This window comes from Thermobia domestica, chromosome 3 (assembly GCF_964235325.1).
Source record: "Thermobia domestica chromosome 3, izTheDome1.hap1.1, whole genome shotgun sequence".
NCBI lineage: Eukaryota > Metazoa > Arthropoda > Insecta > Zygentoma > Lepismatidae > Thermobia > Thermobia domestica.
Genome location: NC_137456.1, coordinates 203,107,043 through 203,123,089, shown reverse-complemented (window position 1 = coordinate 203,123,089; position 16,047 = coordinate 203,107,043). Strand labels below are relative to the sequence as shown.

The 16,047-nt window shown below is 33.2% G+C and overlaps 1 protein-coding gene across 1 annotated transcript in view; it reads right to left on the bottom strand.

Annotated features, from left to right (window-relative positions):
* The window catches only part of Ubr1 (Ubr1 ubiquitin ligase), a 360,686-nt gene that overhangs the window by 210,338 nt on the left and 134,301 nt on the right, over positions 1 to 16,047 (bottom strand). Inside the window, exon 12 of the mRNA XM_081752092.1 lies at positions 7,507 to 7,611. Coding sequence (XP_081608218.1) covers positions 7,507 to 7,611 — 105 coding nt within the window. The remainder of the gene's footprint in view (positions 1 to 7,506; positions 7,612 to 16,047) is intronic.

Here is a 16,047-nt window from a genome sequence, read left to right as displayed (position 1 = left end):
GGAGTGAAAACAAAACTTTCAAGAAGGTTGTTGTATTTTCTTTGCTTTTCTGCTTCTCTGCGATTAGCAACAGCTCCAGCGTTCATTACTGACAGAGGGAGACTTGAATGAGCGTATGTATCAGCGCATGTGAAGTCTCACAATAAACTTTACCTCTCATCCATAGAACCAGTGTCATCCCATCCGGCCACTTTCCATCAGAACGACAGCAACCAGAAGGTTCCTGTATTGAACGAATTCCAGCTGTGTTAAGGGCTCGTAGTATTACATTATTAACGGAGGAGTGTCGGGCGAATCTACCAGCGCTCTTCATGCATGAAAGGCCATGCAGGCCACGTTGGTTAACCTCATCTCCACAAGCTGGACAGCGATGAGGCTCACAAACAGCTAAACCTAAACGTAAGGCAACAGAAATTCGAAAGCTTTCACTGCACAAATGAAGACCTACAGGCGGAGAAGGTATCGCCATCAACCATACACCCGCTTCGGGAGATGAGGCAGCAAGGAGCCTGGCTTAATCTTCCGGAACCACAACAGATTGTAACAGATGATTGTGTAATTGAGATGCAATTGGTGTATGCCAAGATGACAGATAACACTTTTTGCTAACTTCGGGGGGAAGGGGGTATCTGCTAAGTTTGCCCATTTATTAGAGCCTTCCTGAACTGAACCATCTGGGTCCAAACAATAACCCTGTGGAAGGAGAGCTTTGATTAAACGCAGGGATCCATGGTATGACGCTAAGAAGGTAGGAATCGCCATATCCACAGCTCGTCGAATACCAAGACTGCCCAAGCCAACAGGTAAACATGCTTGCATCCAAGAGTCGTTATTTAAAGAGCAGCTATTATATTAAACTGTTTCTATTATGAAACAAGACTAATATTTATATTAATAGAAACAGTTATAATATAAAATTTTAAAACGAAACGGTAAAATACAACAATATCTTATTGTTACATTAAAAATTTTAAATTATATAATAAGCAACAATTAAGAATTATATGCAAGTGATTTATTACCTACATTAATATGAACATACAAATTAACGTCTGAGGAAGATAACGTTACGTTATGGAAACTGTTACGAAATATTTTAATTTTTAATGAAGAAGTACATACTCTGGTCAGAAAAATATTAATTATTTAAATAGTAATTCCAGAGTTAACATTGGAAGAAATCACCAATATTTGTTAATCGCAAAAGTGTGCTGTTCCTGCACGGCAATTCCAAGCCATATATGACAAAGAGGAATCGGGAGATACTTCAGCAACTTGGCTGGGAGACTGTGCCATGCACCATATTTACCGGCCTTGCGTCAACCTGTTTTGTTCCCTCGAAACCCACATCCGTATAAGATCCTTCGCAAATGAGGTAGACTTGTGGAACGCACTCACGGACTTCTTTGGATCCGCGACAGCCGAGTTTTAGCACCAGAGTATTGTGCAACTGCAGGAACGTTGGCAAAAATAGTTGAATGCTAATGGAGATTACTTAGAAATCTGAAGGTACGTACCGTCCACTGTATTGCTCTTTGTTTATTGCTACTCTATAACGGCAAGAACTTTTCTGGTTACTTGTAGCACTGTAATGTTATTGAATTACGTAATCTAGTTATTGAAATATAAATGCTTAAGTACTTAGTTTAGTTAAAAAACGAGTGAATATATAACGTACAAATAATGTCTATCATCATTTTTTTTATTTCTTTTATTACAGCTAAGTTTTAAAGTAATCTTTTTATTATACGAGAAAACAAGTTTTGAATATATGAGAGGTTCCTCCGAAAAAAAAAAAAAAAATACAATGTTTAAAAATCAAGGCTTGAAACTGTATAATGGTTTTGTAAAATCTCATTTGTAGTACTCTTATATTGTTAAAACTTATTACAAGAGCGCCATCAACCTGTTTTGGTGTTTAAATCATAAGCCATATCAGTTCTTGTGGCATATTACCAAATTTAAAAAATTACTTAATATTTTACCGATAGCTGTGCAACACAGTATGAGCATTTTAAGAACTTTCTAAATTTGTGCTACCACAAACAAGACTTTTACAATTTAAACTCAAATAGTCATTTTATGACGTAGTCATGGTAAGTCAGCTTGTTGATGGTATTGGTGATACATTAAAGCAGCTTACCACGGAAGAGAGTTTGCAAAGACCTCTTAAGGAACAAATAATTTTTGCTTTTGTCATGCACAGCTTCTATATGGAAAAAGTTAAAGAAATTGAAGCTTTCCTTGTACCAGAGCAAGACATGGTTGTATTAGGTGTTGAACTGAGTGAAAGATTTCATCAAGCAATAACAATTCCAAGTACTCGCGTTGTGTTTCTGTTCATAAAATTATTACAGAAATACGAAATGTTGATGAGGATTACGCTACCACTTAAGAAATTGCTTTGAAATATGCACAAACTAGTGACTACAGTTTATGTGCAAATTCGTATTTGACCTGTGTATATATTTCACATTGGTATGTTACATTTGGTGAAGCAGTAAATGTTGATAAAGGGGATGAAACTGTAAAATTTATGCATCCAGAAGGTCCAGCACAACCAAGGGCGACCATGTTTGTGGTTTCCAAGGGGGGAAGGGGCAAGTATAAGCGACGTTTCAAAAATAGTTTCAAATTTTGCTGTAACTAATGTAAAATTCTATTGGATTTTTGATATTCTGAAGTACAATTTCCTCTAGAGGGGGAGGCGAGCGCCCTACCTTGCCCCCCCCTTCCTGATGGGTGCCCTTGAGCACAACATATAAGCTTCACAGTAATTCCTGTGAGATGCCCTTTCAGCGTGATCTGTGTAAAGTCTGTGGGCTAACAGCAACAGGAAGAACATAATAACCTATTAAAGAATCAAGTGCTCTTTCTTTTCCAAATGGCAAAAAAAAAAAAAAAAAAAAAAAAAAAAAAAAAAAAATTGCATATAAATGTCATGACTCCTTTAATTCTTACGTAATATATACTGTATGTTAATATGTAATTTATTTGGATCGACATACAACGTATAGTTGATATATGATCTGTGCGTATGTCTATGTATGAAAGAAGTCCTAGGTGAAGGACAGACTGATCAACGCCCAAGGCATATTTCTTAAACTAGAAACTTGAAATTTGGGCAGTACAAGGTCTTGTGACGTAAGGTTCTACTACACAAGAACTTTTATCTACTTTCAGGATAGTGTTAATTATACTTGCTCATTTACATTTCTTATCGCACTCTTTACAATATAGGTGTACCATTATAATCGCTACGTTAAAAAAAAAAAAAAAGAAAAAAAAGAAAAGAAAAGAAAAAAGAAAAAAAGGAAAAGAAAAAACACCACTGCAGTTATTTGTGCTGAGAATTTTTAACCAGGGTCACAATAAACATGCATCAGGTCTTTCAACAAGAAAACATCCGAATGTTTCAGCATAGATTTTAAGCAACTGTCAAACAGTAATTATGTTTATGTTTGCAATGCTATATACGATACCATTACTGAACCAAAAATTTCGTTTTATTTAAATTTAATATCTAACCAATAAAGAAGGTGAGTACGCTTTAAGATTAAATGCGATCTTAAAATGTACAAATACACAAAATATCTGGTATCAAAAGGAACATTTCACAAGACATCTGAAATCAATGATTTTACTTTGCATGCTTCTCATACATATAACATTATTTAACATACTGTATACTTAATTACTTTTCTATCTTTATTTATTTCATTCATTAGTGATTTTAATTTTTGTCTAAATATAAGAATTTTTTTAATAAGTGCAAACCGGAGCACAACACAAAACTATTTTTGTTTTGCATTTAGGGCCCTAGTCCGTGTTGTTCAGAAAAGAAAATGACGATTACCATAAGTAGAAGGATGTGATGTCACATTATTTCAGTCCAAAGATAGCTAATTCAGATTCTCTTCTAATTATACTATCAAAAAAGAAAGTGAAGGGAAATGATAAACTACCTATATGTTTGTATCTGAAGACGAATATAATCTTACAGTAAACAAAAACTACGCTCCCTGGCGCAATAATCAAAGGACAATTAAATGATTGTTAATGGATTATGTGTGATCAATATATAAACTTCCATAATCGTTAGTTTTGCTTTCCATATGAAATTTACTACGTCTTAGTCTGTGTAAGCTTGGTTAGCACTAGAAAAATATATCTACCGAGGAACGAATCCGCCGCACGCACTAAGGCTAAGTGCCTTTAAATTTCAAATTACTACTAATTTTATAGGTTTGCTAAAAAATATAATTTCAGTATTCGGATCACTGTGTGACGGAATTCAACGACGCCAATTTTACCATTGGGCACAATTTCAACATTGGCTCCTGAGTCAAGCTAAATTCCAAATTATGAGAAACTCATTTTCACGAAGTTAAACACTGACAAGTTTCTGGCGATTCAACCACATTGCTTCATTCCAAATGAAATGAAAAAAATTGCTGTTTTCCGAAACTAAACATGTACGAAATTCAAATAAAGTATAAATGGAACACCACAAGAAATCTTTATAATAATAATAATTTAGTTAAGCACGTTTTTATTAATTAATTTATTTATTTGGGTTTTTACGTTTAAGCGACACTAACACTTCAGTGTTTGAAACGGGTTAAGTTCGAAAGTTGGTTGTCCATTTCTAGCAAAATTTTGAAAATTTACCGGAAGAAATGAATAATCTGCTTGTTTGTATGCTTAATAGTGTATAAAGAGAGGGAAAGATGTGTTTATTTTCTTATATAAACGGTTCTAAACATGGAACTATTTGGCAAGCGGAGGGCACTACTTGGCGCAAGGTTACTTCATGGTTGGATTTTTTTATGCGAATGTGATGATCAGACATAGTTGGTGATAATCAAGAAAATCTATTAAAAGTAAATAAAAGTCATGGCTTAATAAATCTAAAACTAAATTTTAGAAAATGCGGTAAGCAAATAACTGAAAAAAACGTGGAGAAAGTTATACTTGTCAAAGTAACGATAAGTAATATAACGAACATGGCTGCAGGGTTCTAGAACACAGGTCCCCCTTCCCATCTAGCTGTAATAAAGAGAGAAAACTAAGTACCCTGCGGGATTCTAACCCGCCTTCACTCACTAACGCTCGCTTGGCAATACTATTTGAATTAAATATTAAACTTCGGTACACGAAGGAACCAATTATTACACTTTTAGCCAAAAAGTAGGTGGACGACCAATTTCGGAATAAATACCTTTGAAACTTGTGCAATAGTATGTCTTGAACCTATTAGCAACTTACCAACTAAAAAAAGTGCAATCGCATTATCTTTCTAAATAATCAAGATCCCCATAGCAGAACATGCCGCGATCTGCGATGTGATCGCAGAAAGTTTGCCGCGCCTGTGCAGAAAAATTGCCAGAGGAAAAAAAAAAAGTGGCCAACAGAAAAGTTTGAAGTAAACCAGAGGAAGAAAAGGCTGATATTACTTTAATTACACACGTTTTCCAAGAATACTCAAAGTTTTTAAATTCTTTTCTGAAACGATTTAAAATTTATACACATGAGTCTGACGTTGACGCAAGGTTCTTGAAACAGATAGTATCTAGGTCGGAATTTTTGTTTAATTTGGATATTTTAACTTTTCCAAGAAGTAATGTTTCTGTTAAGCAAGCAAAGACGGACTTCCCGTCTTCTTCAAACTTCTTTGAGTTTGTGAGTATATTCCCATTTCAGTTTTTGATAGATATAGATCTGGGTAGATTATTTTTTTAAGTACAAGCTTTTCATTAAATCTATGCTGGACTTGGTAATCAGCTCAAGAAACGAAGGATATTTTTTTTTTAAATTGAAGACTCTCTAAAGTTGTAGTAACAGATTCCGAAACAAGTACTCTGTTGCAGTAAAGCTAATGATGTTTTGTTTGAGTATATCATTATCTGAGGCTATATGTGAAAGCTGGGGTTCAGTGGTTACTAACATGATGAAGAAAAGGCCAGCAGGAAAGGATGGACTTATTGATGATATTGGAACAACAGACCAGCTTATATACATTATCCTACATGGACCTCCATGAGGATTTAAAAAAAAAAAAACACCCTAACCTTAAAGCTGCTCTCATTACAAAATACTGTGTATATCGTATCATAAATATTTTAAATCTGCTTCTTTTAGCAAAGCTCTTTCAAAAAATGTGACTTTACAGGTTGTAACTCAAACTACGGATACCGTTGAAAACTGTTTACCATGCTTCATGTAACACTGTAATAAAAACACGATTGTATCATCTTCATTTTTTTATTTTGGAATTCCTGCAGAAAATTTTTGACTTACAAAAGCTCATCGCAGAAAGACAAAGGAAGTTCTGCCATCGGGATCAAGATGTACCTGATTTGAATACAGTTTAATAATTTTCAACATAAAACTAACAAACATTAACAGAACAAAAAACGACAAAATTTAATATATTTTGTTATTCTGACATCGTTTTTAATATTATTTTATTTCCTTATATTAATTTCAAATGGGGTTTTCTTATTAAGAACAAAACAGCAGCTTTTAACGATTAAATAACACTAAGAGTAAAGTTTACTTCTATATAAGCTTAAACATAAACAAGTTTGAAGAAAGAAAACACAAGCACAGCTAAGGATGAAGCCATTGCAAAATCTGCTCTTTCCAACAATGAAATAAATTTGTACCTAAGTTACACGTGAAGTTGATGAAAAACACACATTTGGTTTCTAAAACTGAACAACGAAGTATACAGCTAGCCTGCATATGTATAATTTAGAAAGTATCCTGTGGATATTAGCTACTAAAACTAGAATATTCTGTAAAATATATGATTATTATTTTTGATATGGTATTTTTTTACTGAAAGTAATATGAATTTATAGATTCTATTCATGCTATCTATTCATTCAACAAAATCTTTTAGTTTTTTCAAAAATCTCAGTTCATTAAAAGCTATCATCTACACTAAGTTACTTAAATTATAATTGTTTTTCAATTTCTTGTGTTCTTTTTACTTCAACAATGTACAGTAAATTTCTCAAATTAAAATTAGTTTTTATATACCAAAATTGTTACTTTTTGTTTACATTAGTAATTTTTGGAAATATTTACTAAACTCCCTGCTGCAGTTTATTCTGTAATAATTTAAAGTATTTATGTATTATACACCCCTTACTAGTATTACTTTCTTCCATGAAGTTCATTATGCGCTACTTTTCATTTGTAATACTGAACAAAAGTATAATTTTCTTTTCTGTAGAACCTCTGCTTATAATCAAAGATATTTATAATGTCATCTTAAAGTTTTAAAGTAAATTAAATTAAATTTGCCACAACAATAAAGAATATCTAATGACTCCAAAATAGACTTTACATTTGCTGGATTAGAGATTGTACAATACCGCACCTTATCTCTCGCACTAAATTAATATTAAATGAGCTAAAACATTAGTTCAATGGAAACATTTGAACATTTCATCAATTTACTCTTTGTTCTCACCTAATGCGATTAAATATACATACCTGACCAATTCCTGGTGTATATCTTTCTCCTACAATTGTTATAATTAAGCCAAGAAATTCCTCTACTAGACTAATAATCTGCCTGATACTATCTTCTTCAGGATTCTATAATAAAATAAAATTATTATAATCAGTGAGGCGTTCAAACGAAGAATGAGTATTAGTTTCTACTCGAACTAAAATTACATAAATTTATATTAAATGGAACTAATATTAATAAGTTTCACGTGTATGTTTTATTTGTCAATTTTTAATTCTAATGAAGATTTATATACCTGAAATTGAGCAAAATATTCTCCAGATTGCTTAGTATATGAAACCAACCGTCAATTTAAGATTTATTCTCGTCTAATTTGAATGGATTCCAATAGAAAAGGTCCTACTGGCAAAATTTCTTTTCTATCACGAAATAGAACGAAGACCACACAATTAATGGGGTATATTAGCATGAATATTTGTGGTATGCAATTGAAAGAAAAATGAAATGTTTAAGTTTTACGTCCCACGGTTATGCCGGTTAGGCTAAATGAGACGGTGATGATGAGAGATGAGTCAAATGGTGGAACGAAGAAAGTGGGAGGAAACGGGAGAACCCCGAGAAAACCCACGAGCACAGTGTTTGTCCACCACAGTCCATATTGCGCGAGCTGGAATCGAACCAGGGACCCCAAGCACCGGAGGAGAACGCTCTACCACTGAGTCACCGCGCCCCCCTGGTAATTGGCAATTGATATTGATATTCTTGGTAACGAATATTTAATTACTTTTCAGAAACAATGCAAATTTTCGATATTTAAAATTTATATACCTCTACTCAGTGATGAAAATTTTCCGGAAAATTTTGAAACGGAAAATTTTTCAGAAAATTTTCCCGGAAAATTTTTCGATTCATAAAAACATACTCCACTTATTCCTACATCGTTGTTTAGTCGAGATGTGAGGTGGAAAATTTTCTTCTATATTTTTCCGAAAAATTTGCCGTTCTTAACAAATATCAGTGGTTAAGTAACAATTCGTCAGTATTCATAAAATTGATTGAATTCATATATAGAAACGTTAAAAAGTGAAAGATCGTTGAAAGAATCTGAAAATTTTCATGGCTCAGACAATTTTCAGTACGATGTAAGAACTAGTGGAACAATTTTCCATGAATCGAAAAATTGTTTGTCGTGTACAATGAAAATTTTCCGGAAAATTTTCCGATTCATAAATTCCACTTATTCCTACATCGTTGTCTGGTTAAGATGTGAGGTGGAAATTTTTCTTATATATTTTTCCGGAAAATTTTCCGTTCTTAACAAATATCAGTGGTTAAGTAACAATTCGTCAGTATTCATAAAATTGATTGAATTCATATATAGAAACGTTAACAGCACGATGTAAGAACTAGTGGAACGAAAAAAAATGAAATCTTTGAGTTTTACGTCCCACGATTATGCCGGCTAGGCTAAAGGAGACGGTGATGATAAGAGATGAGTGAAATGGTGAAATGAAGAAAGTGAGAGGAAACGGGAGAACCCCGAGAAAACCCACGAGCACGGTGTTTGTCCACCACAAAGTTCACTTGGCGGGGCTGGGATCGAACCCGGGACCCCAAGCACCAGAGGTGAACGCTCTACCACTGAGCCACCGCGCCCCCAACTAGTGGAACAATTTTCCATGAATCGAAAAATTGTTTGTCCTGTACAATGAAAATTTTCCGATTCATAACAACATACTCCACTTATTCCTGCATAGTTGTCTAGTTAAGATGTGAGGTGGAAATTTTTCTTCTATATTTTTCCGGAAAATTTTCCGTTCTTAACAAATATCAGTGGTTAAGTAACAATTCGTCAGTATTCGTAAAATTGATTGAATTCATATATAGAAACGTTAAAGCGTGAAAGATCGTTTAAAGGATCTGAAAATTTTCATGGCTCAGACAATTTTCAGTACGATGTAGGAACTAGTGGAACAATTTTTCATGAATCGAAAAGTTGTCTGTCCTGTACAGTGATGAAAATTTTCCGATTCATAAAAATATATTCCACTTATTCCTACATCGTTGTTTAGTTGAGATGTGAGTTGGAAAATTTTCTTCTATATTTTTCCGGAAATTTTTCTGTTCTTAACAAATCTCAGTGATTAAGTAACAATTCGTCAGTATTCATAAAATTGATTGAATTCATATATAGAAATGTTAAAAAGTGAAATATCGTTTAAAGAATCTGAAAACTTTCATGGCTTAGAAAATTTTCAGTATTATGTAGGAACAAGTGGAACAATTTTTCATGAATCGAAAAATTGTGTCCTCTACAGTGATGAAAATTTTCCGGGAAATTTTGAAACGGAAAATTTTCCGATTCGTAAAAATATACTCCACTTATTCCTACATCGTTGTTTAGCCGTGATGTGAGGTGGAGAATTTTCTTCTATATTTTTCCGGAAATTTTTCCGTTCTTAACAAATATCAATGATCAAGTAACAATTCGTCAGTATTCATAAAATTGATTGAATTCATATATAGAAATGTTAGAAAGTGAAAGATCGTTTAAAGAATCTGAAAATTGTCATGGTTTAGATAATTTTCAGTACTATGTAGGAACAAGTGGAACAATTTTCCATGAATCGAAAAATTGTCTGTCCTGTACAGTGATTAATATTTTCCGGAAAATTTTGAAACGGAAAATTTTCCGATTCGTAAAAGAATAGTCCACTTATTCCTACGTCGTTGATGTGAGGTGAAAAATTTCTTCTATAGAGAGAGAGAGAAAAACTGTGGTAAAAGTGTATTTCCCAACTTGAAATACAAAATTTTCCGGTTCCCGAAAGCTAATTGGAAAATTATAATTTGTTGCTGACTAACTTTCCTCTATTGAAATTCAATATTGTAGCTCACTGTGCAGTTAAATATAGTGGAAAATTTTCCACCTAACATCACTATACATAATATCCAAATTTGTCAGGCCTATGAAAAGTGTTTTCCACTTGTTTCTACATCGTGATGAAAATTTTCCGATCTATGAAAATTCCTCTCACTTGATTCTACAGAGCAATAAAACTTTCCGATTCAGAAAACAGTTGTTTTACTTCTTGCTTCGAAATGATGAAAACTTTCCGACTCATAAAAAATTCTTCAATTTTTCCATATAAGGCAGGAAATATTTCGATTCATGAACAGTTGTTTAACTTGTTCCTACATAGTACTGAAAATTGTCTGAGCCATGAAAATTTTCAGATTCTTTAAACGATCTTTCAGTTTTTAACATTTCTATACATGAATTCAATCAATTTCATGATTGCTGAGGAATTGTTACTTGATTACTGATATTTTTTTAGAAGGGAAAATTTTCCGCCTCACATTACTACCTCTACTGTCTTTTAAGTTCCAAAATTGTTTCACAAGCTTCACCACTAGCTTCAACAAGAATACATCAATACATTTCTAACCATTTATGTACATAAATTTCTATTAATACTTCCATCCTCATCCATGTATTTAATAATAATAATAATAATAATAATAATAATAATAATAATAATAATAATAATAATAATAATAATAATAATAATAATAATAATAATAATAATATCCACCTATCCATAACAATGCATTCAGAGATGTTCGATATATGACGGTACTGTGGTCAAATGTTGTTTCTCTCAAGGTGTAATCTTTACCTACTAAATAGTACACTGATCTGACTAGGCCGCAAATTTTGCATGGTCATACATTGAAATAGATAAATCTCACTAACTGATACATACCGATTTTCTGTATTACTTCTATTTATAAGTCTTTCTATTACTTTCGAATTTAACTTCTACGTAGTTCCAATTCTCAAAATATATTTGTTTAACCTCATATGACATCTTTTGCCATGGCATTTTACTGATATGTTTCCAAGTTCCGTTTGATATTCGTTGCTCTTTCCCGATATATCCATCCACATTTATCAGCATGACACTTTAATAGTAATGTGGTATCTTATAAATACATGGAATTCTGAGTGGAAAATCACCTTTAACCGCATGAATATTATTTTATTTTAGAAACTACGTTAAGTTTGGATTGCAATTATAACTTTAGAAATGTAATCACTAACTTTTTCACCATGTAATTTGGACGTGTTTCAGGTTCCACAAGTAAATAGGTGAGCATGTTGAGAATTCGTGCGTTGTTGGCGTAATTGAAAGAAATGATGGAATACGGTGCTTACTAAACTTATATAATTAAGGTGATCTGGTACCCCTAGCAACCTTGAAAGTTAGCCCATTTAAAAAACATAGCAAAGTTTTTCACTATTTTCTTCTTTATTTATTAAAGTTACAAACGTCAAAATTTGAACAAACCTAGAGAAGACACATATCTATGCCCTGCCTGTTTTAGATTTTGAAGAAAACGTAATAAAAATGCTTCCATGTTTGACTCTAAAAACTTGCAACCCTCTGACTCAAATTTTGAGCTGATGCCTGCTTTTGTTAAAATGTCTATTGACTCCTGTGTGAACCTCTCTGTCCGCGTCTAGCGGTCGTCTTTCTGTCTGTTCTTCAAGTCGTGGTTGCTTGAAATGTGAATGTCGATGGATAATCACTTTATGACTGACAGCAAGTGCCGTGAAAAGACAACGGAAAGCAAGATATTCCTGCCGACCGAGGAAAAATATCGAACCGACTTTCGGCTTCAGAAAGAGAAGAAAGAAGCGCTATTGTGTTTCATATTTCCCTGGTTATTTCTTGCGTTTCTATGTAGCTTTATTTCTATGCAGTATTTGAATGTTGAATGAAAGATTATATATATATATATATATATATATATATATATATATATATATATATATATATATATATATATATATATATATATATATATATATATATATATACACATATATACAGATAGATAGGCATATAAATGCAAAAAGAAATTTCCAAAAATGATTACAAATTTAAAAATATAAATAGCTAGAAGAGATATATAATACCTAAAGCATCAAACTGAAGTTCTTGAAAAGTATGTACAGTAGTAAAGAAATACCTTCAAATAGCGGCGTACTTCAAGAGGTGTTGGTGCAGGCTGTAATCCCTCCCATTGAGTCTTTCATATACTATTGAAATGAGAAGATTTTAGCTTTCATCTTGGATCAACAACAATCTTTGTGTGGAGAACGGACTTACATATACGTACAACGATACATCACAATGTTTATGTAAATGGGTAGAGAATATACACACCCAGGCAGAGGTCCCTATTTTCCCCTCAAGGTTACCATTCTTCCCATTTACTGTTCTTCCCCTAAATTTATCATTCTTTATTATGACAATTACTTGTTTTAAAATGTTATTCATGTTAAGTTCTTCTTTGTACTTAGTGTCCACAAAAGCATCATTGTGGTATAATTAAAATTCGATTATTCCACTTTCAATGACAAATTATGCCCTCTCCTCTAAAATAAATAAATAAATAAATAAAAAAATTCATAGGCTCAACCTGTACCCTGGCTGTGGGCACCCCTGTAATCCAGAGAAGGCTAGGAAATGAAGTTTCTTTGTTTAAAATCTTTCCCAACCCCCTAACATCAACCAAAATTTCTTTACACACATCCCTGGGCGTAACAAAATATATTGCTTCCTTTGCGTTTGTGTAAAAATATGTATCACTATTCTAAATGCTTCCTCTCTTGTGTTTTGAACACCTCACAAAATAAAATTCCCAGCGTACTTACTGATTAAACGGGATACTCAGGTGATATCCCCGATTGCAATACGTACATTTCCAGGGTTTCCCAGAAGGAAGTATTGCGTCGCACACTTACACCACACATCTTTTAGGTGAGGACTGTTAGTTTTATGCAAAGATGGAAGACTATAAACAAATGCAACCCAGTGAAATTAACAATAAACAGAAAGACGGACCACCGAGACAGATTTGGAATATAAAGATGTGGGTAAGTGGGACATGTTTATACGGAGACGGACAGTGTCAAAGGAATAAGTCTATATCTGTTCTACGAAACAGAATACAAAGGGGATATTATTATTATTATTATTATTATTATTATTATTATTATTATTATTATTATTATAATTAAACCTGAACAACGAATATTTATGGCTACGCCTATGCCTTCAAACTTAAGTGGAAAACATTCTTGTGTATCTAATTTTATCCTATAGGGATGGTATGGAGACTTGTAGGCGGACCCTGAGAGAAGGGTCGCTCACCACCTCCAATGGCCCAAGCACTAGTGTTACTAAAGTTCAAGTCTGTACATAATAAAACTAAAGTAACCCTAAGTAGCAGTGTTACAACTCACCGCTACCCCATCCCTCATGAAGCCGTCCTGGATCCATCCCTGATCGAGAGTTACACTGTCGTCTCGAGTCGAAAATACGAGTATGTCATGTCGAAAGAAAAGGTACGAAAAATGTCATCTCACAGCCTTTTGCGTCGATTTTCTTATAACTTGAGGGAAGACCGTCCTAGTGTGCTAATTGACGAGGGGATGCCAGGGATTTCTACTCTGAGAAATCTTTATCCCCCTGCAAGAGAAAATTTTCATCGTAGACAGGGATAACTTCCCCTCTCTTACGTGTGTGATGGCTGGGTGCGTATATGAGTGAAATTCATCCGCCCTGGGAAAAATATTCAATTCGCACACTGCCCCTTCCAGTTATCCAATTTTTATATAACGTAGTGAAGAATATATACACCACTATTTTATTACGCAAATATATATATATATTTGCGTAATAAAATAGTGGTGTTTATTTTGTGAATAATAAAGTACTGAGGAATCTATTTACACAGTCGTCAACAGGCCAGCAACTATGGGGCTAAGGGGCCTGATCCCTTCCTAATTTTTTTAGCCCCTCAAACCACAATGCATCCGTATGATACTGATACAAAGAGACCTAGAATTGTTACGATTGCCCACCTAGCATATTTATGCCCCCCAAACTTCAGTGGCTGGTTGCGGGTCTGGTCAACAAAGATTTTCACACATATTACACAATTTAAAAAAAATTGTACAATGCAAAATAAATTTACTACTAAATTATGCTCAATTTTAAAATAAGCCAACATCATTTAGTTACTAGAACATAAAATGTTGCGTGAGCCGTTACCCAGCTTTATCAAACTTACTTTTCTTCTGTTCGAACTCATAATGAAGGTTTGCACAAAATATTTCACACGAATTTGATCGAGGATGTACTACTATGAGCAAAATAAATGACGCGTCTCTTTATTTCGAAGTTTTTTGAAAATGTCTCCGTTTTCTTTATATGTTCAAAATTTCGGAAGGTTTCCCCAGCAGGAAACGTTAATAACAAGCCCGTTTTAAATATTTGTGTTAGATATTAGCTTAAAATAAATAAATTAGAAGCAAAAAACATTAAATCGACCGAAATTACGAGAATTACCAACTCTGCTATAGTGGGAATTTTTCAAGAACGCGAGGGAATTCTGCAGTTCAACACGAAGCAACGACATCTATGTCATAGAGAGAAATGTGGATTAGATCTACAAACGAAACTTTTAAAGAAACATTTCTAATATGTCCTATTACGTGCATTATCTGCAAACTTCAAATATATGAATCTATGCCAAGTATCAACGTATAGATAGAGCAAATAGTTGAAATTACCTATGGAAAAGGACGAATTGGTAGCACGATCGTAATGAAAAATCATCTTTATCGTAGAACAGATTCAGTTGTAAGAAAACAAACAGCTCAGTTAGTTAAAGTAACGAGTCTGTATGCCGGAGGTAGCTGGTTCGAACCCCATAGAAATGCAATTGTCACTTTTATTATTTTGGTTATTTTATTCATTTTTTTATGTGGGAAAGAATCAAATTGTGACATATGTGTAAAACTCATGACAATACCAAAAAAGAAAAAATGTCGCACTTGCATTAGTGTCCCTAATTTTGTTTGCAAACAGTTTCGTAATTATTTTCCCTGTGCTCACTGCTCACAATATGCTCGCTGGTGTATAACGAATGTTTTCCAGTAAACATTAATTGTAATTTGGAGAATTTTATAAAGTTTCACAATGTTTATCATTAAATAATCTTCTATCTACTTGTTTGGACATTTTGATAACATATTTCCCTACTAAATGTTTAATTTTCCCTAGATGTTTAATTACGGAAAAGTTTTACAATGTATTTGTTTTAAATTGAAATTGTTTTGAATTTAGCACATGAGGTAAGTAGCCCGAAGGAGGAGAACTGAAGTAGCTGATATTCTACGTAAAAGCAACCTATTGTAGAATGATGATGCTTCTTACCTTCAGCACATAATCTTTACGTTAGAGTCAGATGGAGAAAAATCCTTGTTTTACCTCCCCTATGACCACCCATCTTCAACCTCTACATACCATGGTTCGTCTTACACAATTTCGGTGCTCCAAAGACATTCATATAATAATAATAATAATAATAATAATAATAATAATAATAATAATAATAATAATAATAATAATAATAATAATAATAATAATCCTGAATATGCCATACTTACCTAATTTAGTAACCTTAGACATCTTAGTTTAAAA